General features: G+C 43.1%; 1 protein-coding gene across 9 annotated transcripts in view; it reads right to left on the bottom strand.

Annotated features, from left to right (window-relative positions):
• Positions 1-23,310, bottom strand: part of EVL (Enah/Vasp-like) — a 158,532-nt gene that overhangs the window by 78,301 nt on the left and 56,921 nt on the right. The window contains exon 1 of one of the 9 annotated variants that reach the window (XM_054828581.1): positions 6,814-6,971. The exons of the other annotated variants lie outside the window; for them this stretch is intronic. Coding sequence (XP_054684556.1) covers positions 6,814-6,824 — 11 coding nt within the window. The 5' untranslated portion in view covers positions 6,825-6,971. Of the gene's footprint in view, positions 1-6,813; positions 6,972-23,310 lie in introns of those variants that run through there. 9 annotated transcript variants of the gene reach the window in all.

Below are 23,310 nucleotides of genomic sequence, written 5' to 3'. Positions count from 1 at the left end.
TGAGGGATTTGAGCTCGCTCCAGCCTGCCTAATCCTCCAACTGGTGCAAGAGCCGCAGACTGGCAGCAGCGGCGGCATTGCCTGCATCCTCCAGATCCACCCGGGGACTCTCACTCTGCCTCAGATTCACAGGTGAGGAGGATGGGAGAGAAATGCACCAGCAAAAAGGCAAGTACACTGGATTAGTTTTGCCATGTGGAAGCAGAATGGCTAAAAATAATCTCCGGTGTGGTCCTGTGGCTGGATGGTGCCCACCTGCTGTGCTACCAGATGTCTTGTGTCATCTCTAGCATCAGCTGCCCGGGGACAGAGCAAACCCCTGCCCAGCAAGCCTGCAGGCTCCCAGAAAACACGGTCTCTGGGAAAGTCACAGTCAGCCAGTGTGACACCGTGCCCTTCCCCTCGAGCCTTGCTGGTTGCTACAAACTTCGCTGTACTAGAGTAAGCGCATGCCACTTGCTCTTTCATCAGAACAAGTCTAGGACCCAATGTTGTCTCCATTTCAGATTAATTTTGGAACCCACAATTGCCATGGGCTCCTTAATTAGTCAAAATTAATTAAATTATCCTTACTTACAACTAAGAGAACGCACCTAACCATACAGACATGAGGGCCTTACCATGGCATTATTCGTAATGCCATATCCAGATTCCAGTGGATACAGCAACTTTGCCTTCAGACTTTGCTGCCATTGAAAACTGCAGCACAGAACATGATTGAAATACGGATGCCCCAGGAGCAATAGTTAATGCATGACAATCATTTGTTACTGTAACATAAAGCAACACATCAAGCTCAATCCCTGCCCTCCCTGCAGTCAATGGAAGTTTTTCATCATTCCTTTAAATGGAAACAGGATTAAGTCTGTTATCTGGCCTCCAGTGAAATAACAGAAAGGAACATAAAACAAGTACAGCACAAGGGGAATCCTCTCCTGCAAAGCACTTCATCAGTCTTTCAAAACCTAAAATGCCCCCAGGGACCCATTGCGAGCTTGCTGTCTCATCCTAAATTGAGGTGTAACTCTTTATGCCTGAAGACTCTTTACTAGCCCTACCCACAAAAAGCACAACTCTCCCACTGCTGCTTTATGGGGCTTCCCAGAAAACAGTCCAGAAAAAATTCCTCTTATAATGGTCAGTGAGAACCTCTCTATTACGCTTTGTGGAGTCCATTACTTCAAACGTAAATCAAGCAACATTGGTTTCACAAAGGTCCAACAAAATTTTCTGTTATTTTTGGGACCATACACCATCGATACTTATGTCAACTAGACGTAACAGGTAATAAATATGGGTTTTGGTCACACTATTGTGCAGTCACACTCCTTCTCAGTGAGAAGAGTGTGGCAGATATCAGTATTCATACACAAAGTCATGAGCATAGCTTCTAGAACTTCCCTTATTTTCCTAAGAATACACAAAAGTTACTGAAAAAAGGGTATGTGTTGCAGATTCATCAAGTGTACACACCTTTCCAAATATTATTAATTCCCCTATTGATTTTTTTATGTTACATTAACATCCAAGTTGTCAGACTCATCCACCTGGGTTTCCACCATAGGCAATTGCAAAAAAGATAAAAATTGCATCGTGGAGGGGTCTTAATTACAACATTGTTCACGTTTGTGCATAACATCTACTCCAATGAGCTACAGTATGCAGATTTGAGACATCTTATTTATAGGGGTTCTTCCTAGGGTCCCTTTATATCCAAACCCTAATATCCACCCCTATCCAGAAAACATTTTCTCCTCAGTACTTTACTGCTATGGGACAGCAAACCTCTGCACCAGGACCACTTGTTTGCCTGAAGTTAAAGCAAATCTGCTTAACTTCATATCTGATAGAAGCAGACTGCACTGGGAAATCCTTCATTCACAGCTGGTACCTAAAATCCAGCATTCATCACTGAGCTTGATAGAACATCATTTCAATATTACAAAACTATAAATTAAAAAAAAAATGTATGTTTGCAGGTGATACTGTCTGCTTCATTTTGTGTAACCCATTTCGACCCACCATCTTCCATGTCTTCTGTTTAGGATTCATCTTCACAAATTAGCAGATTAGCTCATTTGGAGTTAACCCTTCTTGAAAGGGTCAACTTCGACCCTTCTTGCCCAGCCCCGGTGAGAGCGGGCAGCCAAGCACAGCGCCTGGGCTGCATGGCACGCTTGGGCTGGCCACACAGGTTTGCTGTATCCTCCTTGCTTTGCTAGCTACAGTGTCACTTCCAGCCCCAAATGAGTCACACAAAGGTACCAGTTAAGGTACAGAGCCTACTGCATTCGAGCAGAGCAGCTGGGGGTAGCAATGAGGCTGCACTTCGAGACTGTGCTGCAGCGAAGGTGGCTTCATCCAGAAACTTCTCTCTTCCATCTGCACAGAACTTGAAAAATACAGTCCTTTCCTCCTGGCTTTTAGTAAATTTATGATTACCAAGGACTCATAGCCAAAAAGAGGCAAAGGAACATGGAAAAGATGGCACAGGGAGTCTTAGGGAAAATATCCGTACATTTTGTTACTTATTGCATGAGACTTAATGGGCCTGCTTGACATTACCTGGCTGACTGCAAGTAATTAAATAGGAGGTGGAAACATAGGCGGAAGTTAAATGACAGAAATAACTGTAGAGGTTGGGAGCGAGGGAGCCACAGATCAGGGAAAGGTCCTCCTGTTTCACTCTGCCCAGCCCAGTGGGCTAGCCAAATATACAAGCAAAAAGCTCAGGATGGAACCACAAAAGACCTGGCATAGAGCATAAACAGAAAAATGGGAGTAAATCATAATGTTTGGATGCAAGTCTTTGGTAGAGAGGCTCTGAAGGGTCTCCAAGGCTTTTCTCTCCTGTCCCAGACTGAGAAAAAGAGGCCAAGCTGCACTGCTCCTTCACTGACCTATTTTCTCTACTGACAAGGTATGTTCTTATGAATAAAACTTTTGCAGAGCGTGGTACTGAGTCGCTGAGCCCACCTCTGACCAGCGGCCCCATGCAGAGCCACTGTGGCGCAGGGTTATCCCAGCCCTGCCCCGGACCCTCCATCCAGCCCCAGCCCACCCAGAGCTCACCCCTCCAGGGGCAATGGGACAGCTTTAAAATACTTTCTCCTAGAGCCACGGCAATGTAATACAGCTTCTGGAGGGTCACCAAATCATGCTCACAAAAGCTGTAACAAATGACACAACTAACGAACTTCAGGGTTAAACACCTAATCCTGTGGGCTCTGCTCCGGCATGCCAGCTGGACCAGGAGACTTCCACTATCCTTTATATTTACAGACACAACTGCTTCCTTGGGGCAGAAATTCACTTAGCCTAAATTGTGAAAGCTCCCCTGATAGAAATCAAGCTATCATGCTTTGAATCTATTACCAATCTACCTTGTTTCAAGCTGCTCATGATTCTCTCACCTTCAAATGAGCTGTATTCTGGTATTCTTAGGAAATGCAAACAGCTACTTTCACAAGCATTTACCTTATTTTTAATTTCCATTTCCCCTCCACACACTATAAATTATTAAAAATTAAAAATTATTTTAGACTGACCTAAAGATCCTTATTGGTGTCAGAAATTGTTAATACTACTTTGCCCAAGGCTTGTCCTACCTGGGAGCAAACCTTCAGCACACAGAATGTGCAAGAGAACTCACAAGCCATTTAACACATCTCACTTTACTTGTCCACTGAGTCTGCCTACAGAAAGTCACAGTTTGTGGTTAAACCTGATATGAAATAGATGCTGATGCTGATTTAAGAAGCTGATAGAATTCTCTCAATGTCAGCTTAAACAGATAATGTAAATACAAAATCCTGTATATAGAGACGTGAGGTCTGTGCAGTACGTATCTATGTTAACCTCAAAATTAGTAAGATACAAGTCATGTTCCTGCAGCATTTAAAGCGTACTGCAAACTCTAATGGACTAATTTGCTAAATATTTTAATTGGTTTCACTCCAAACAAACATATAATGACTGGGATGCAGGGAAAGTGTTTCAGTAGTAATCTTTATAGAAACAGGCAGACATTTTTCTCTGACAACTGGATTTACAGAACAAAAAACCTGGAAGATCCTCTGAATACAGGTCAGGTCACCCAGGCTCATATGGACCATAGCTGAGCTCATTACAGATGAACCTTGCTGTAGTGCAGTGGCTCTTCAGCCTTCCCACCAGAGATTCACAGCCAGCTTTGCTTATGACCCCACTTCTCCTTGGGAGCCTCATTCCTCCAACACATCACCGATCATGCTTGTGACTCCTTTTGGGACAAAAGTCTACTTCCCTCTGCAACCAAACTCACAGGACAGTCGGTGTCACTATCGTTCACCCTACCTCTGTCCCAGAGCACTGAAGAACTTAATTGCTCAGCAGCACAGCAACACTTCATGATGCAACAACAGCATTTAGTCACTGATTGAACTAAAGGACAGTGGAAACCCACAGGGACTTTACATCCAGATAGGAGCTTTTAATCCTCAGTGACATGCAGACATCTGAATATTTTCTAGCAGACATTTAGAAAAACAGCAGTCACAGTTTCATGAATAATATGGAGGTGCCACAACCACTATCTCCATTTGCTTTTCTGAGTCCCATTTCATGGGACCCTGTGAAACACCAACCATGGTCAGAAGTCCTCAGCTGCACTCACTCCTGGTTGCATGTGTGTGCAGAGAGACCTCCATGACAGTACAGCCCTTGCCCCAGTCAGCCTGAAGTGAAGCCCAGTTCCCAGAGGAGCTGCTGCTGTTTGGTCTCCTGCATGTACACGTGGAAGATCTGCCTTTGGTGCAGGGCTCTGGCTGCATCGCCAGCAGAAGATGAGCCATTTGCACTGAGCACCTGCTGCAGGTGCCTGGCCATCACCTTTCTCCACTGTTAAACTCCAGCATCTAAAATTTTAATATTAAATAATTACAAGAAAATAGTGCATATACAAAGCCTCCTTCATAAACAGCTCTCGAGAAGACTGACGCTGTTAAATAAAGTCATGACACACCTGCAAGATAAATATATATTTTACAGAGCAGGAAATGGAAATACTGGTACCTATAGCATGAACAAGATGAACACCAGTTCAACTCCACAAGGAAGCATATTTAAGAGCTACTCTTTTTTCTGCTAGCAATGAAAACTTCATTTTGAATTCTTCCTTATTACATTGGCATACCCAGTGGGAATTGCCATGCCCAGGAACTGTTGCAGACATTCATTGCAGACACTTCAGCTGTAAACCAAAAAAGGGACAGTTTATGAGGCACCCAGGTCTCACACTGAGCCAGGACTTTGGGAGATGGGTTGCTAAATTTGGGAACATGCATGCAATCCTGGCATGACCAGAGAAACTTGCATAACCTTCTGTAACCCCTCAGTGCTCTTGAGCATGGGAGAAGTGAGTAGAAATTAAAAAAAAAAAAAGTATGCAAAACACTAATGCAGCAGAAGAGATGTTCCACTGGGCCTGACTGTCAGTCCAGAACAGCTCAGTCCTCAGCACTGCCAGTGAAAGTCCCCACGGAGAGCCTGGAGCTCTCTGTGTCTGCCGTGGCACTTAAATAGCACATCTGCCAATCAGTGGAGATTTAGGGCCAGCGGAGCCGCCACAGATTGATGCCCTTGTAAGCCAGCACATCTGCTTAGTTTATGTTGCTGAGATTTTGAAACTATGCGATGGAGTTAATTTTAACCCATCACTTTTCTGGTAGGTTTTGCAAACTGAAGCATAAGAATTCAAATGATTTGAAGGGGAACTCCAGTCATGAGTACCTCAACTCAAAACCTTTAAAACAATGCTTTAAGAGAACTGCTTTGCAAAAGGCACTTCAGAGAAGAAGTGTAGCGATTCAGAGAAGTGCCATCGCTGCCAGGCAGCCAGACTCCCAGAGCTGTGCTGTGCTTCAGGAAACCTTCTCTTCAACTTCTACCTGCTCCAACAAGGTAGGGTCACTGCTGTCTCCTAATGGAGAAACTCCACCGCTCCGTTAAGGCTTTGATTCACGCAACATTTCTTTCTGCAATGAAGTGCGGTTCACTTTCAGATTTTGCATGCTACCTTGAAGATATACTTTGGGAGTTCCTAAAAATAAATATCAAGGAAATGTTTAGAAGTTCCTAAAAATAAGTCAAGTAAATGGCCTGGGGAAACACTATGAACCCAATTAGTCAAAAACAGTAAAAAAGCAACTTGACTAGATCAGGTTGCTATTAATATAAACTATTTCCCTTCACCCATAAATTACAGAAATAAAAACAAGAAGTAACTAATCTTGTAAAACAGGCATTATGCAAGACTCAAAACTGAACTGTCAAGTGAAAATATGTGACTGAGGGCTCTCACTCGTGGGCCAGCCATATCCATATTTCAGGAGAACAATACCTTAAACAAAGGCTTTGAAAGATCATAATCATAACTAATAATCAGGAGAGGGCAGACACAAAAGTGAATACAGGAAATCAACATAAAGGTCTTTCATTAAAGCTGGTGTTGCTTTGCCTTGGTTTCCCTTCAATCCTAGAAGAAATGCAAATAAACCTATGACAATTCCCCTGGAGCTGATGGAGGCAGACCAGAAATGAAAGAGGTTCACTCCATCAAGTCAGCCTCTCCCTCACTGCCAGGGGATGCATATTAATGTAGCACTGCCATAAAAGCTTAATTACCATTTTATGCAATTATAAATTATCCTATGAGGCTATAACAAAAACGCAGACCTTCCACGTTTATGATAATACACGCTTTCCTTCCCATCCGCTGACATTAACCCTGGTCAACAAATTCCCTGCCATCCTGCCCTGTCCCCAGATACTTACGTGCCTGCCATCGAGGAAGACCTGGTCAGGTAATCCTGCAGCAGTATACACTCAAATCCAGCACGTGTGCTTAAACCCAAATAGGCTATTTCACCTGATTACAGAGCAGAAGACAAATTTGGCAGGGACACAAGCCAGGAACCTGTATGAAGGCTTATAACCAAAACAGGAAAGGGAAGAGCTATCAAGAGAGCAGAAGGGCAGGAAGTAAGGCAGGGGCGGGGAAGGCACTTTAAAGAAGAAATGTATTCTTTATTTCAGCTGATTTACTGAACAAAAATCCAAACAATATAGATTAAGATTAGATGCACCACTTTTGCCTCATTGGTGGCATGGATATTAAAAACATTTTGCTTATTTTATCAAGGTACGGTTCACTGTCCAAGAAAAAGCAAAAGCAAACAAACCTCAGACCCAGAAAAAAATTGTTATTCATTTATGGCATGGGCGTTTGCACGGTGCTGAACCAAACCCAGGGGCCGAGGTACCGGGGGCCCCCGTCCCGCCTCGTCACCAACCTGGCATTGCCTATGGCTGGCTGGGGGCCAGCTCCAGCCCAAAACTTGAATTAGCACAGCACAGCATCCAAGCTACTGCAGCTGACTCTCACCTCCCATGGCAATACAGCCTTTGGACAGGAGCTGCCTTACACCTGGCTAACTCAGGGTCCAGCCAGAGCGAAAATGTTTTCTCAGTTGCTCTCCAGCCCTGTCATCCTACTTGGGGCATCACCATAAATACATAAACTAAGAAACACATCTTCACGGTGGAAGGTAATCAATCAAGTATCTTATAGAAGGACACAGGAGAAATCTCCAACATTTAAAAACAAGACAAAATTTGCTCCAAGGGGTAAGTGGTGTGTGCCCTCTCTCCATCACCAGCAGCTGGGAGATCCCCCGTTAGGTTCAGCAGCAGGCAGGCCCCCAGCCAGCTGGTACCTGGACACAGCAAAGATGAGACTTCATCACCTCTCCCCTGCACTCCTGCCTGCCCTGCGCTAAGCTTCCCACAGACGGCATGTGGGACTTGACTTGGAGTAGCCACTGTGGAGATCACAGCCATAAGGAGGAGGATACCTGTCTCACGGTTCCTGCTGTAGAAGACGTGCCATCCACTGTTGGCTTTCAGACAGGTAGTTCTGTGTACTGTCCTGTCTCTTTTTTAATTGGAGTGCCTTGCAAAATGAAGCCTCCTTGACTGTGCCGTGCCCGCAGGAGACCCCTGAGAGACCCCTATAAGCCTTTGTTTCCATCCTGCCATGAGTTGTCTACATATATGTTTGCACGCATCCATGTTCCCATTAACAGGGAGGTTGGTTTTGCCCTCCAATAGTGCTTCCACCTCCTTTGCTACCTCTGCAGGCTCTTGTTTGCCTGCTTGGCTGCTCTGTTAACTGAGCATTGCCATTTGGCAATGGCAGCAAGATGGCTTATTAACACAAATGGATACTTTGCAAATTTAGGAATAATAATTAAAAATATTGCAGTAAAAAAAAAAAGAGTGGAGCTCTTGGAGAGCAGAACAGCAAATTAATACTTTAGTGCCATCTTGCCTGGGGTAAAACTGCGGTGGTTTTCATGGGCTTCCTCTCCCAGGTGACAGGCCCTCAAGACAGATCATCTTTCTTTTCTCCCCATTCCTTGGTTTGGCGAACTTGCACACATGGATGTAAACATCCTGCAAACACTGTCTAGTGTTTACCTCAGGGCATGGGTGCATCATGGCATGAGCAGATCAAAAGCTAGTGCCCGGAAAACACGACAGGGAGAACTGAGTGGACCCTGCCGTGTTTTGGTTTCAAGTAGAGAAAGCTGGAGTTTTCTTCCCATTGTCACATGAAATTATCTTTGGGGTTTTTTTGTCAGCGTACTCACAAGTTCTCTTAATGTGTCTAAATACGTCTCTTGTTATCTGTGATTACAAAAACATGGACAGTGCAAATACAAAAAACACACATTGCTTAAGAAAATACTTCTCCCATGACATTACTTGAGCCACCCCATCATGTAGTACAGGATCAGTGTGCGGAAGGGGATAGGAAGCTTTACACCCAGTTGTGCATCACTGCTGAGACACTGTGTATCCACCTGGGCATTACACAAACCAGGAACGGGGGCATTACCTAATCTGAACCCAGATCCCTAAAGTGCACTGCAAATGAAGTACCTCCCTCCTCTGGGCTGCATCAAGAGAGGCGTGACCAGCAGGTCGAGGGAGGGGATCCTGCCCCTCTACTCCGCTCTTGTGAGACCGCACCTGCAGTACTGCGTCCAGCTCTGGGGGCCCCAGTACAGGAGAGACATGGAGCTGTTGGAGCGAGTCCAGAGGAGGCCATGAAGGTGATCAGAGGGATGGAGCACCTCTCCTATGAGGGCAGGCTGAGAGAGTTGGGATTGTTCAGCCTGGAGAAGAGAAGGCTCCGGGGAGACCTAATTGCAGCCTTCCAGTACCTGAAGGGGCCTACAGGAAAGATGGTAAGGGACTGTTTATCAGGGAGTGTAGTGACAGGACAAGGGGTAATGGGTTTAAGCTGAAGGAGGGTCGATTTAGATTAGATGTTAGAAAGAAATTCTTTACTGTGAGGGTGGTGAGGCACTGGAACAGGTTGCCCAGAGAGGTTGTGGAGGCCCCATCCCTGGAAGTGTTCAAGGCCAGGTTGGATGGGGCTTTGGGCAGCCTGGTCTGGTGGAGGGTGTCCCTGCCCATGGCAGGGGGGTTGGAACTAGATGATCTTTAAGGTCCCTTCCAACCCAAACCATTCTGTGATTCTATGATTCTCTAAACCATTGCACAAAATCTTATCTTTCTCACTTACTTTGATCCCTTTTGCCCATCTGCCCGAACTCGACCTGGAGTAGCCGTGGCACCCAGGTAACCTCCCAAAGCACCCCACAAACGGCGGAGCTGCTCAGGTGTTGAAAATCTGCTGGAAGCACAGCAGGGACCCGTGATTTTACCACAGAGGCAGCATGTAGCATCCCACGCACACAGACTTTCTCTGGGAGTCAGCGCCAGAGGCTCTGAAGTCTCCACTAATGACACCAAAACCTGCAGAGCCCTGAGGAGACCAGTCCTCAGGTGATCACACAACCCCTCACATCCTTGCAGTGGTTTCAGAGTGCAACATACATGTGAATAACCTTAGATCCCTGTTAAATATAGCAAGAAGAGAAGAGTGTAAGAAATAGGCTGAATGTGGCAAGGTACACCAGCTACATTAGCATTTCAGTGTAGTTTCTGTTGGCGACTAAGCGCTAGAAGCGTTGCTCTACCTGAGCAGAGGAGCAGAGAGCTTTTCACGTTCACTGGTTTTCCTGTTATAAAAGATCGCTTTCATGATCCAGCTGAAAGACCTGCAGAAACTATTGGTGAAATGGCACCTAGTAAAACCATGGGTGTCAAAATGTAGTTAATTGCACGGTTATTAGTGCATCGCCCATTCAGCTGCAGCTTCTGATTCCTCTGCAGTAAATCTCCGTATGACTGATCGGGTTCGGTTTTCAACTGATGGGTTAAGTTTAAAACCCAACAAGAAAAAAAGTTCTCACTGGCATTTAAGCAAAGCTTTTTCTGCTGTAGTTGGGTTTTTTTAGGTTTTTTTTTCTGTTTAATGAAAAAATTTATTGTTGCTTTTCAGGGATTTCAGTTTGGCTGCATTTTTCTGAGACTACACCTTTCTGCTTTGAGATCTGGGTGGATTTGGCGCACTAACTTGTTTCATTCAAAAAATCCTGCTTTTCATGAATTTAAAACTTGACTTTATTTGGAATCAAGTGGCAGTTCTTCTGTATAACTCATACGCTGCTTGGACTGTCATTGTAGAGTTTGTCCGTGTAAACAGTACTTTACTGCATCTATTAGAAAAGAAGGACATAACCTGAAAAATGCATCTCCAAATTACTATGGACTCAAATCACTAATTGCCCAGATCAGCCACACTGGCTCCACTGTTCTAGGCAGAGGGATGCAGGAAGATGGACTAAGGAAAGATCTGAGCATCCTTTTTATTTCTCTGATTTCCTGTGTCGGGGATAGATACGGTCACTGATTTTGGGGGAAGGAAACAGCACATAGATGTCAGAATAGTTTTCCTGCTAAACCAAGCAGACGTGATTCTCCTTACACACAGATATCAACTACAATAATACCAGCTAGAATAACGTGGTTTTAAAGATTTGGATCTCCTGGACACAAATACCTTGGAGCACACGTGAAAACTCCCAGCCTGCCCCCCTCCCAGCGACTGCTAATGCTGAGTGTGCTAAAAGCACAGCAAAGAGCAGGTCACTACTGACACATCCAATGTCACGCTGGGAAACTGTGACAGTGAGTGGGACAAAGCCCAGCGCTGCCTCTGAGTGCCCCCGTCATAAGCCAAATTAATTTCATTAAGCACTACAGCAGACATTCCAGCAGAAGTGCTTCTAATCGCCCTTTGCATTGCTAAAATGCCTCCGTGGCCCTGGACTAGAAAGGGAGCACTTAGGGGGAAACAGCACTCTGGGACAAATAACAAATAAGACCCAGTGGCTGATTTCTGTCTGGTCCTCACAAAGGACCATATGCTGGATAAACAGATTATTTCAGTCATGTGTTGAGATCTGTGTGAGAAGATCAGGATTCCTGAACACAGAAGCAAGGGTTTAGTTGCAATTATGTGAATATTCCCATAGGTTTCTGAGCAGCACGTCTGCTGGCCACGTACTAGGCTTTCATGTTCCAAAGACATCCAAGTACTGTTTTCCCTTTCTTTTGGAGAGATTCATTACCAGCTGAAACATGATCTGTATAAGACTATAATGTTATATATTTTCAATTCTTAGAGCTCCAGGCTGAGCCCAGAAAGGCGAGTGTCTCAGCCTCGAAATGACTCATCTCCAAATATAAAACCCAGGTAATTTTTAAGAATGAAATGATGCACTGTAGAATGTGTTGTGTATACTCTAAAAAGACTATTGCAAGCATAATACAAAAATAAAACTGTAACCACCTAAGAACTATTTGAAGGCAGACATGATTAAAACATTTTTTCCTTAATAAGCACATTTCACACTTTCCAAATAACTTTTTCTACATGTATATCTGATGGTTTTAATTCAGTGTTAGTCCCAAAAGGCATCTTATTATATTGCACAAAATTCAAAATTTGCATATGGCAATGTCTTTTGTTTAATGACCTCATGATTAAGAAATCTGGAAGTTCACACTGAAACTGTACACTCAAATTTCATAAACTACATGACAATTTTGTGAATATATACACAAATGCTACACAACAGCATATAAAATATGCAGTTATATATTCAGATTCGTAAAACTAATTTCACAGCTGCTAATAGTCTTTGAATGTAAGACATATCCTCATTCACTGAGATTTGCAACTGCTAAACATGCTGATGAGAGAAAAAAAATTCCTTGTACTCACAAAGTTTAACCCTGTACATTAATATATTCTATTGCTCTCTCAAATCTATTTTTTTCATGCTCTCCACTCATTTTAAAGGAGCAGGAGAGATACTGGAGAGTAGCACATACTTATTTAGTATGACAAGAATTAAAATGGGCAATGAGGTAAGGTGCTAACTGCCACTTGGGCAGCAAAACAATTGTTCCTGCACTGAGCGTATTTTACAAATGAGAGTCTTCTTGAGACTATTAATTTAGGATGCAATCCCATCACTGTTGAGGTCTAAAGAAGTTTTGCCATGGACTTAAAAGGGACAAGACTTAACCCTTGGTATAGACCCATTCAAGTAGTGATAAATAAACATATGGCAGGAAAAAAAAACAAAACCAAACCCCCAAATCTTCTAAAGGACCCGAGCTATGCAAGATTTGGGGAGCCCTGTTTGTTCCTGCTGGGAAGCCCCTGACTCTCAATTCATGCAGTGCCCTTTCCTAAGATGATTTCATCTCCGTCACCCCACTCCACAGAGGGAACAGTCAGGACTCACCTGCTTTCAAGGGGATCGTCTGTTTTGGCTGATGCAAACAGCTTAGGTATTGCATTAAGGAAATAACTGTATTGCAAAGAATTAACTCTGTGGCTGCCTTCAATTTTCTTCTCTATGAACTGTGATGAGCAATGGGCAGTAAGCCCAGACCCCACGTTAAGCAGCATGGAACAAGTTATAGACCATATGGAGAGAAATAAACTGCCACTTCATACACTGGATATCTATAATGCTTTTTTGCTTGAGTCAGCTAATTGCACATCCGCAAATCAGCACATTTATAACAAATGGAGCATTATGATATCATGGGAAATTTATTTAATATGATCAAAGTTTGCCAGAAAAAGTTCCCCTGAAAGTATGAAAGTACTTAAGAGTCCTGAGTGCATGGGACATTTTACAATCCTTATTAAACAAAGATTTCCATGTTGTTTCATTGCAGCCAGTGGTGCAAAAGCCTGTATCTTCTAAGCCTCTGTGTCAGCAATCTCACTGCAGCCACCAGCACAGGCATCTCCCTGCTGCAGGCAGCAGGCACGTCCCTGCTCACAGAACCAGCCACAGCACCCACACCTGCTCCAGCAGCAGTTAAGTTACTGCTCCCATCAGTAGCCTCAGACAGGACTTATCATCTCCCGTCATTTCCAGAAGCCGAGAATTAAGAAGTATAGACTTTCAAACCCTCTTTTGTACTGCAAATTCTAAGAGGTGTACTTAGCTTTTCCACATAACTTTTTTAAAGTTAAAGCAAATCAATGCCCATGATCTAAAGAGCTGTTATCAATGGTCTAAGTGTCAATATAAAATCATTTGGGGTATCAGCTGAAAAACATTCTCGTATTTATGCCATCAAGCATATGCTATCCCCCAACTTTGCTCCACAGCAGATGTGTTTTTACTTTCAGCTTGCATTTTTCCTTAGACTTTAGTAAACAGATTATCACAAGTGGTTTCAGCAGCTGTAGGCAGTGGGCATTTGAACTGCATACATTCTTTTTCATAGCTCCTAATTTATAGGGAGGTCATATAAATTTCGCGGGTTCTGATTTTAAACAAGAAATATCAATTTTAACATAGTCTCAAAGAGAGATTAGGAGCTGCTTGCTCAAAAGTAGCACTTGCTCATTTCTAGTACTGACCTTTGTTATTTAACGCTATCCACCACTAAGTAACATAATTCAAACATCATGTTTTACTGAGCACATAAGATACGTGCATCATGAGACACCTGTATAGCGTGCTGTGGGCACCATAACCCACTGGAAGTGTTTCTATCATAAGCCTTTTAGAGGCACATGGATGGGTGAGGTACAGCCTAGCAGGTGTGAAGATAAGGAAAGGTTTTCTGACATAAGGGATGCTGGAGTGAAGAGAAGGCATGTAAAAACAGCTGAAGTGATTGGAGGGGAAGAAGCTGACAAAAAAATTATCAGAAATGACATTTAAGTGTATTTTTATTACTTGCAGCTCTCTAAAGGCATATGCCTGCCTGATGTTCAGGTTGCCAGACTGAGAACATTTGTTATTCGTTAGGAAAGCTCTTTTCAAGACAGCAACACCATCCCTTAAAAGTCAGGGCCCAAAGCACAACAGTAAAGTGCTGCGAAGGATGGCTGCAAAAGCTGGTGAGCTCTACTGCTTAGGGAGGAAAGATGTGCTAGGATGGCATTTGCTGAGATTACAGAAGGACTAGAGACTAGGTTAATGTCAAGATGAAGGATGCCTGGCCTTGTTTCTACACTTGTTTCTGATATTTGTGCTTCTCAGAATAGAACAGGTTGGAAATAATAGTTGGCTTATGGACACAGGGGAACTTCAACTTGCAGAAGGATCCCTGAAGGGTAGAATGGGTATGGTCAGCAGTTTGTCATGTCAACTCACCACACCTTTCTCTACCATGTAACACACTGCGGAGCAGACACACAGGGAAGCTCTTTCCTGTAACAACAGTAGAGCATCCATATTCCTTCCACTTTTTTCATGTCTTAGGTAAGTAGCAGCTTTTACAATAATCCCTTACAACATTTAACAGGATCCGCAGCTAGTTTATATGACTTGATACCTGCTCCATCCTTGCTGAAGTTGATGGAAAAACTGCCATTAGCAATTTCAGCTGCAGCAGAAACTTATCTTTTATATCATCTGTGTCATCGGTCAGGTAGTAAAACAAGGTAAATGATACTGGGCTATTGGAGCCTCATCTTAAATCCAATGTCTGCACTGATGATGATGGGCAATGAATGTGGCCTCGATATTTGCAGATATGCTTCAGCTAGGAAGAGTAAGAAAGTATGCCTGGGCACAAACAACAGTCTGTACAACTGAGTCATAGTACGTATTTAAGTTAAGTATCTTCATTCTGATAAAAAGTGAACATTGCACGTCTGATCATTTGTAGCTTTCCATCATGGAAAAGGCACAGCCCTCTTCAAGATGGGCATAAACCAGCACCAAATGTAAATAAACTGTACTCAAAAATCTGTATAATAACATGCTGTAATCAGCAGGGGTTTTCCCCCCTGAATTCCAGAAGAATAATTTTCAGATTATTTGAGTAAAAATAAACACAAGGGGAGCTAGTGAATGCACACACGCAGTAAGCAAATCCTTTGTCCAAAGCTATTGACAGTACTTAACAAAATAAAAATTCTCCTAGCAGCCCCTTCCTTTCCCCCTCCTTCCATTATTTCTTGGCAAAGATTTGTCCCCATTGCCTGGCAGATAAAAATATTTGATGAGTGCCAAAATTGAAACAGGATCCCTATGCACATCAGTGCACCAGACTTGTTTGCGTGCAATGTTTGGGATTTTGCAAGATGACTATGTATTTTTCTAAACCAAAGCTGCACATTGTTTGCAATGCACAAGACACCAAAGAGGAAAGACTATTTTGAATAATGGCAGAAGTATTCTTGCTTTCCTGTGATTTTTACCCTTTTTCCCCTAGCAACCTTCCTTACCTCTGCGAAAATGATGTCCTTGACTCTGATATGTCCCCTGTGACATTGCCATCACACAGAGACACCATACAGCGCCACTTCTCAGGAGTTATATGTCTACTAAATGCCCATCTATGCAACACGTGCGTGGTGGCAGCAAGTGGCTGGTCAACCAGACCATGTGCTGCTTTTATCTCAGGAAGGGCTCCAATTTGAACCACTCTCCTCTCCATCCACTTGCTGAGTCTTACAAACCAGTTTTATTCCTCTGTCAAACTACGCTGAAACTTAGGAGTCAGTTGGTCACCTACAGGGAAGATGGTAGAGAGAAGGAAAAGGATGGGACAAACAGAAGGGTAAAGCAACTGATAAGCCTTATTTCCTTAAGAAGGCAAACTAAAGAGAAGTTGGTAATGAGGGCATCCCAAAGAATCGCTGCTTACCGCCACCAGTGCCCTCACCAGCTCCTCCATCTGCAGCCAGCGACCACCAAAGCCTCTGCAATGGCAGGCACAGTCCCTTTTAAAATCAGCTTCGGGCTATTGCCAAATACAGTATCATTTCACTGCTGATGTTTATATGTAATAGTATCCAGAACTAAATTACTAAAAGCACTTCAGGCAGTAAATTTAGGCATTTTGGCTACAAATAGCCTTTTGCTGATTTCATTAAATCTTATGAAAGCAATGCCCTGTAACAGCAAAACCTGAAGGTGCAAAAGGGCTGGAAAGCAATTATAAAGAATGCATTTGGATCAGCATGAAGAAGGATCATCATCATCAGTCTCACAGGCCATGCCACAGGTTTTGGAGTTGCCATGAAATTACTTGTGTCCACAACACCGAAGATGTTCCTGTGCTTTGTGGCAATTTTCACAAGTCAGAGTTGACAAAGATTCTTCCACAGTTCTTACAGATGAGCTAAAAAGTCACTGGAACAATGGTCTCCAAACTTTTTTGGCTGCACACCCCTATCAGTATAAAAACTTTATGCACCCCAGTATATATTTATTTATAAATTATATAGATGTGCTACTGAAGTTCTAAAATGTTCTTCCCATACCCCAGTGGATTGTCTGATGCACACTTCAGTTTGGAGATCATTGCATGAGAAGATCACAAACAATACGGACCCTTGTCTGAGCCCCAAAAGGAAGCAGGTCTTGTAAAATGTCAAGATTCTGTGAAGCAGCATCCTTTATTTCTACTGAGCCACAGTGTCCAGCAGAGCAAAATGTGTCATGACTGGAAAAGTGCTGAAAAAAAAAATCAAAAATCTAAGGCAAAGCAACTTTCTGTAAAATTTCCAGAACTATATACTAGAAATTTAAAGTCCTTCTGCCAACCTGGAAAGCTATAACAATTTAAAAGGGGGATGGAATGAGTTTTCCTCAAGTTAATGCTGATTAAGAAGAATAAAGAACCAAATCACCCTTGAATAACCATAAGAAATGGAAAATTCAGTTATTCTGTGGTGCTATGCTGTAAAAAAAGACCATATAAATTCCTTTGACTTCAAATCTGCACTTGGTAAGTAGTAGCAAACACACAGCTCATAAGGGTGAAAGTTCTTTATAGTTCCTATATTCCCCATCTTGTCCTCTGCTTCATATTGGGAATTACACACTTTTTCCAAAAGTATAACTTTCTAGTTATTTGGCATTTTTTTTTACTGCCTAAAACATGTAGGTTTTTTGTCAGCACTTCAGACAGACTTGTCAAAAGATAACACCCCCACCCAAAGCTTAACATAAAAGTTTAGCCTTTCAGCCATTATACAGACTGGCAGCAGCCAACAGCCTATATATCAAGATGTGCTTTTCATAATAGCACACTGGTTTTATTATAACAGCACTGAAATACTTAGAATTGTTCTTTTGCATAACAGATACAATGTTTTGGAAAAAAAATTAAAAAGCGAACCAAAAATCACTCGCAAGTCAAAAAACTACAGAAAGGAGAGGTAGATGCAGAGAATGGGGAAATTTTCAAAAGTGCCTCATCATTCCTTACCTGCTAATGCCTTTCCTAGCCTAACTGCTTTCTAAAGCTCCACCATCTCCCAAGATAACAAATTCAGGAGGGCTGAGATGAGGCAGCAGAAGGTCTCTAAGAAGGAACAACAAACCACCCACATCTTCCACTTGGCCAGTGTTAAGGCAGCCCAGCCTCTCCAGTAATGCTGATAGCCACAGCCAGGTGGGATCAAAAGGCAAATTCCTCTTTCAGGTGCAGCAACCACTATTTCTCAACCCCAACAAGGTTATGAAAATCAGCTTCCAAAGCTGCATTATGATTAAATTGTTAATTTAAAACAAAACAAAACAAACCCAACCACAAAACTTTTGAAAGATTTAAAAAATTGCCATAACCTCCAGCCCTATATCCATACTGGCTTCTCTCTACATCCTGAAGGGCTTAACAAAATCAAAACTGATGCAGAAACCTTCAGTCAGCTCACAGCAGGATCTCTCACAGTGAACTTTATAATTTGTGAGTTATCAGCTGAGCAACGTTACAGCGTTATTTGGTCTGCTGAAACCAACTCCCCAAAGTGCAAACAGAATATAAATCAGGCAAAGCCCTGAATTGTTTCTTGGGCTGTATACTCAGTTTAGGCAGTTACAGCTTAATGGATAAAACAGTGACCTCCAAGACCCCTATTCAAATCCTGCTTGTGTTCCCATGATGGGCGCTGGAACTGGGTTAGGGAGCATCAGTTTCAAAGAACCATTTTCCTAAGTACTGTCTGCATTTCTTGCCATGAGCCTTTTCTCTTCAATATTTCTGCCCTCCTTGCCTGTCTCATCTCTTTCTGCTTAGGCTGACTGGCTTCTAACACCCAGACAATGGTCCTTATTTACTTAATAATACACCCACAGCTGGAACTCAGACCGTGGATTTGGGGAACGCTCCTCTGAAATACGTGATGTGTGAAAACAAAACTTCCCTGCCTGACTCTGAGGGTTATGGTAGCCTGCACAGGGAATGGTTTCCAGCTTGGTGTTACACAGCTAGTGGACTCTTTATCATTTGTCTGGCATTCCATCCCTCCCCCATATCTTTTCTGGATAGAGGCGTTTTGCTCTTCACAAACTCTGCCTGCCTGCCCCAGAACAAGAAAAAAGGGAAGAGAGAATAAAGCAACAGCTATTAAGTGGTGTGCCATATGCCTCAGTGCTCTCAGTCTCTCACTTCCACTGCCACTTAGAGTTAGGTTCACACCGTTTTAAAAATGAGAATAGGAATAAAACCTGGTGATACACGAGGTTTTCCAAGTCTTGGTTTCTATGCAGGCTCTCTTGGTCTGTGACATGCCTGAGGCAGGTACCACCAGCCCTGGCCATGCACGCTGCCATGCTCACCGCTGCCAGGCTCACTGCCCAGCTCTGACTTTGCAGTCTCAAGGCACTGCAGTATTTTATAGAAGCCACCCAGAAAACAGGGAGAATACTGCTCACTCTGCAGCATGTACATTCACATCCAGCAAACTGGCCATGGCACCTGTGACATCTACCATTCCTTGCTACAAAAGTACCAAGCTCGCTTTGCTAGCTGATGCTGGGTGAACTAAAAACCCTCAGATGAGCATAAGGTTCAGAAAAGAGAGGGTTTTCTTCCAAGTTCCATTTTACTCGTTCTACCCTTCAAAACAGGTTTCGGGCATCAGTCTCTTCAAACCTAGCATCACCCCAGGGTGATCTCAGTCACATGCCGAAAACGAGACTCATGCTTTACGTGCATCTGTGCTCGTCTCAGATCACAGACGCTACACCAGATGCAGCTCAACGGACGGAGCCCTTTTGCACCGAGCAGTGGGAGGCACAGGAGAGCTGAGCCGCAGAGCTCTTCGCAGGCAGGCTGGAACCGCTGTAGTACCTGCTCTGCCACAGCAACACTCGCATCTCCAAAGAGAGGATGCAGACCATGGTTTTATCAGAAGGAATTAACAGTGACCTCTTGATTTAATTAGCTGCATAAACTTACAAAAGGGAAAATTAGTATGATGGAAACCCTTGGAAGTCTCCGGGAAGTGTGTGTGCTCTGCTGGGATGGGAGAGCTCTGAAACCAAGGTATGAGGGCAGAGTCCCTCTGCATGGGCCATGACACTAAAGCGCCAGGAAGCAGAGGGCTGGATGAATGGTAGGAGAGAATGAGTGGGGTTTTGCAGACTTACATTTTCCTTCACTTTTTCATCTGTGCATTTTATAAACATTTACAATTCTATCATCCACTTCAGATGTTACAAATAAGTACTTGCACTTTGACATAACCCAGCTTGAGTTAAGGTTAGTTTCCAGGTACCAGACTAATATTACAGTGTTCCTCAAGCAAAATTGTGTCTCTGTTTATAACTGTGATGCTCTAATGAGCACCCAGCTCATTATAAAAAGAGTAACACAGTGTGCAATGATGTGTGCCTTCAGAGACACTGCATGGAGCAGTGTGAGAGCCAGCACTGCAGGGTGAGGGAGAGAAAGAAATGCCTCCTCCCGAGGAGGGTTACCAGCAAATAACCAGGGCAGAGCTGGTGGGGGTAACATGTTATCCTCAGTAGGAGCTGCGGAGACTCATGTTTCTAAAACAGCAGAGCTTCCCAGCTCATTCCTAAAGGTACTGGCCAACCTGGTAGCCATCCATGACCCTCTCTGTGCCTCCTTCACTCAGGGGTGCAAAGAGCATCACTTGACCAAGAGCCAGAATAGCCCACAGGCCATACTTGCACTGAGCCAGTGTGAGCCAAACTATTTATGCAAACTAAGAAACTGGTTATATTTGTGCATGATATCCATGTAAGACTTGTTTTACACACAAACAACAGCCGAAAATTATTTCATCCTTTTCATTTATTTTGGTGCACATATAAAGACATTCTTATTCAAAAAAAAAAAAAAAAAAGAAGGGAAATAGTATTCCTTAGTCCTTTAGTCCTTCAACTTGTATTCAATAAGAAGTTGAAAACCTAATTGAAAGATGTCAGTTGATAGGTTGATCCGGCAGTAATGAAAACAAATTAAGCCCAATTCAGATATTTCAGTTCTATTTGGTTTTTAGTGGTAAGACTGGGATTTCTAAAGAAACCTCAGGTAGCTGGGTACCCCTCTGAAATCCAAGGGAGACTTGGCACCTGGTATTCTTTGTCTGAGCTTCCTAATAGGAGCAGTGTTTATGTTGGAAGTGTGTTGCATGGTTTAATTCCAGCCTACTGAAGAGCAGCCTCCAGGTCATAGATCTGCAGCAGCTAATTTGGCAGAAGCAGCACTGTCTCTTCAGAGAAGGGCAACACAAATCTGCAAATACAGCTTCTGTCTGGGGGAATAAACAGCTTTAACTTTCTGTAGAATGACAGTCACCGAGCCAATGTAAAAAAAACAAAACAAAACAAAACAAAAAACCCCACCAAACCCCCCAAAACCCCCACTGTAGTAAAGTACAGAAAAAAATGGCAGCCCGAGACGAGCAGGAGGTGCTCACCAGTGCAGATGCTTTACAAGGCTCTGGGTATGCTGTATGGCTCAGGACACATTAGAGAAGGGATGATGGATTCCTATCCTTTGTGCTCTCCACGTGCTTCAGGTTTGCTCGAGGGTACAGGCGAAGGAGCATATAATCTGTAAGGAGTTACCTACACCCACCCTGATCTGTGTGCGGGCACACGTCACTGTGGGGAAGGGGAAACGGGCAGGAGAAAGGAAGGACAAGTGGTTGTGCCAAACACTAACAAGAACATAGAAAAGAGAAACCAGGCCCAAACCATCCATTGTCCGTCTGTACTAGGCACTGTTCTTCAACGTGCTTTTCTTTAAGGAGGAAAGATAGTTGTGACCTCCTGTCTACTGCTGGCACTCTTCTTCCAGAGAAACAACTAGTGGGATTAAAGTGTATATAGTGGCTCGTGCCTGTGTTAGCTCATTTGGCTATTACTTACTCTAAGGAAAAATCCTGCAGTTCTGAAATCTGAGAATTTCCACTGCGACTCACTAACTACTTAGCCACCAAAAACCAGGATCACAGAAATAAAAAATATATTTAAAAATATTTAAAAATTTAAAAATGCTAAAACCCAATGTCTAGTTTAAAATAATTTTCAGTCGATTTCCATAATGCTACAGGCAATTTCAGTTAGCAAGATGAATAGTGCATTGGAAGAGAAGCAATCAAAGACATTGTCAGAAAAACAAATGGGATAAACTGTAAATAGCAATCAGATCTTTCAGATATTCAAGATGGGCACCACTGGTTTCTTGGTCTTAAATGGAAGATTTGTCATTATGGAAATGATGCTAAATTCTACTTAAAAACAAATCAGAAAAGGCAAAACCAAACTGGTGCTTCCAGTAGAGAACCCAAATGAGGATGATCATGGCAATTTCGCTTTGCATCAGTTAACAGAAAACAGTTTTAAGGGCTAGCACCATATTTCTCAACCTTCCTAAGCTTTCACAGCTTACAGTACTATTATTATTTAAACTGTCTCTGGGAAGATAGGTTTCTTGTGTTTGAACAAAACCAAATCAATGCACCCCCCTCACGCAGGTCAGACCTGCAGTGAGCTGGGATTGCTGGGGCAGGTTGGCTTTGCGGCTCAGGCGGAGGGCTGAACGGGTTGAGGAGAATCTCTTCTATGTATTTCCCTTTCCACAGTAAGCAAAAATGCCCCACTCTGAAAAACAGCATTTGTAAGTAAGTTGTCACAGGATAAAACAAACCTTAAAAGAATAAATCAAGCTTAACAAAGAGTCGTCTTCTTAACATGGCTAATGGCTCAGGTTCCTCTACAGACAAAGACGCTGTTTGACCTACTGCTCTAATTAGAGGAGTAGTGATGTTGACATTTGTGTTGTATAAAGTAGACATGTTAATAGCCAGAGGGAAAGCTGTCAGTGTCTCTAAAGATCACAGCATTCATGGTGATGCACGATGCAGCCTTTAAATATTCAAATAATCAATTCAATGCTTAACTTCTTTTACTGGTAACAAGAAACAACCTCCAAATCAGCAAAAAAATCCCCAACCAAAAAACAACCCCAACTTCAGTTAATGCTGAATGATTAACAGGCAATACATGAATCAGTTTTATTCTGCCGAGTATACTATTTCCTTCCAGATTGTATGTAATCCAGTTTTGCCATGAAGAAACACAAGCAATTTATACTCTCTGGTTTTTTCACTTACTATTAAAGTAATAACAATCACACAGACTGTGGTTCATGCATTCATATGCGTCAAGTTCACCTAAGCATGAAAAGAGATACCTCTTCTCATTTATAAATACATGAAGTGAGTTTTAATTTAACTCTGATCTGTTGCATCATATTCCCTTGACATGAGCCGCACCATTGCTACAAACAGGCACTTCACATTTTACAGATCAAAATCCCTGCAGTAAATCCTCTCTGTGCAGTGCCCAAGTAGCCTAGAACGATGGAGAGCCCTTAATGCTGCGGCTCAATTAGCTCCAACCCCCACTCAGATTTTTTCCCCAACATGTGATGTTCTCAAGCCCACTTTTACCCAAGGCGAAGCTGAACATTAGACTGACAGGAAGCTTCGTACTGCAGTCCAAGACCGAAGCGCTCCATTCCCACCTCCTGTATTCC

Source organism: Grus americana, chromosome 5 (assembly GCF_028858705.1).
Source record: "Grus americana isolate bGruAme1 chromosome 5, bGruAme1.mat, whole genome shotgun sequence".
In the NCBI taxonomy this organism is placed as follows: domain Eukaryota; kingdom Metazoa; phylum Chordata; class Aves; order Gruiformes; family Gruidae; genus Grus; species Grus americana.
Note: the sequence above shows the minus strand (reverse complement) of the source record. Positions and strands in the feature narration are given on the sequence as shown.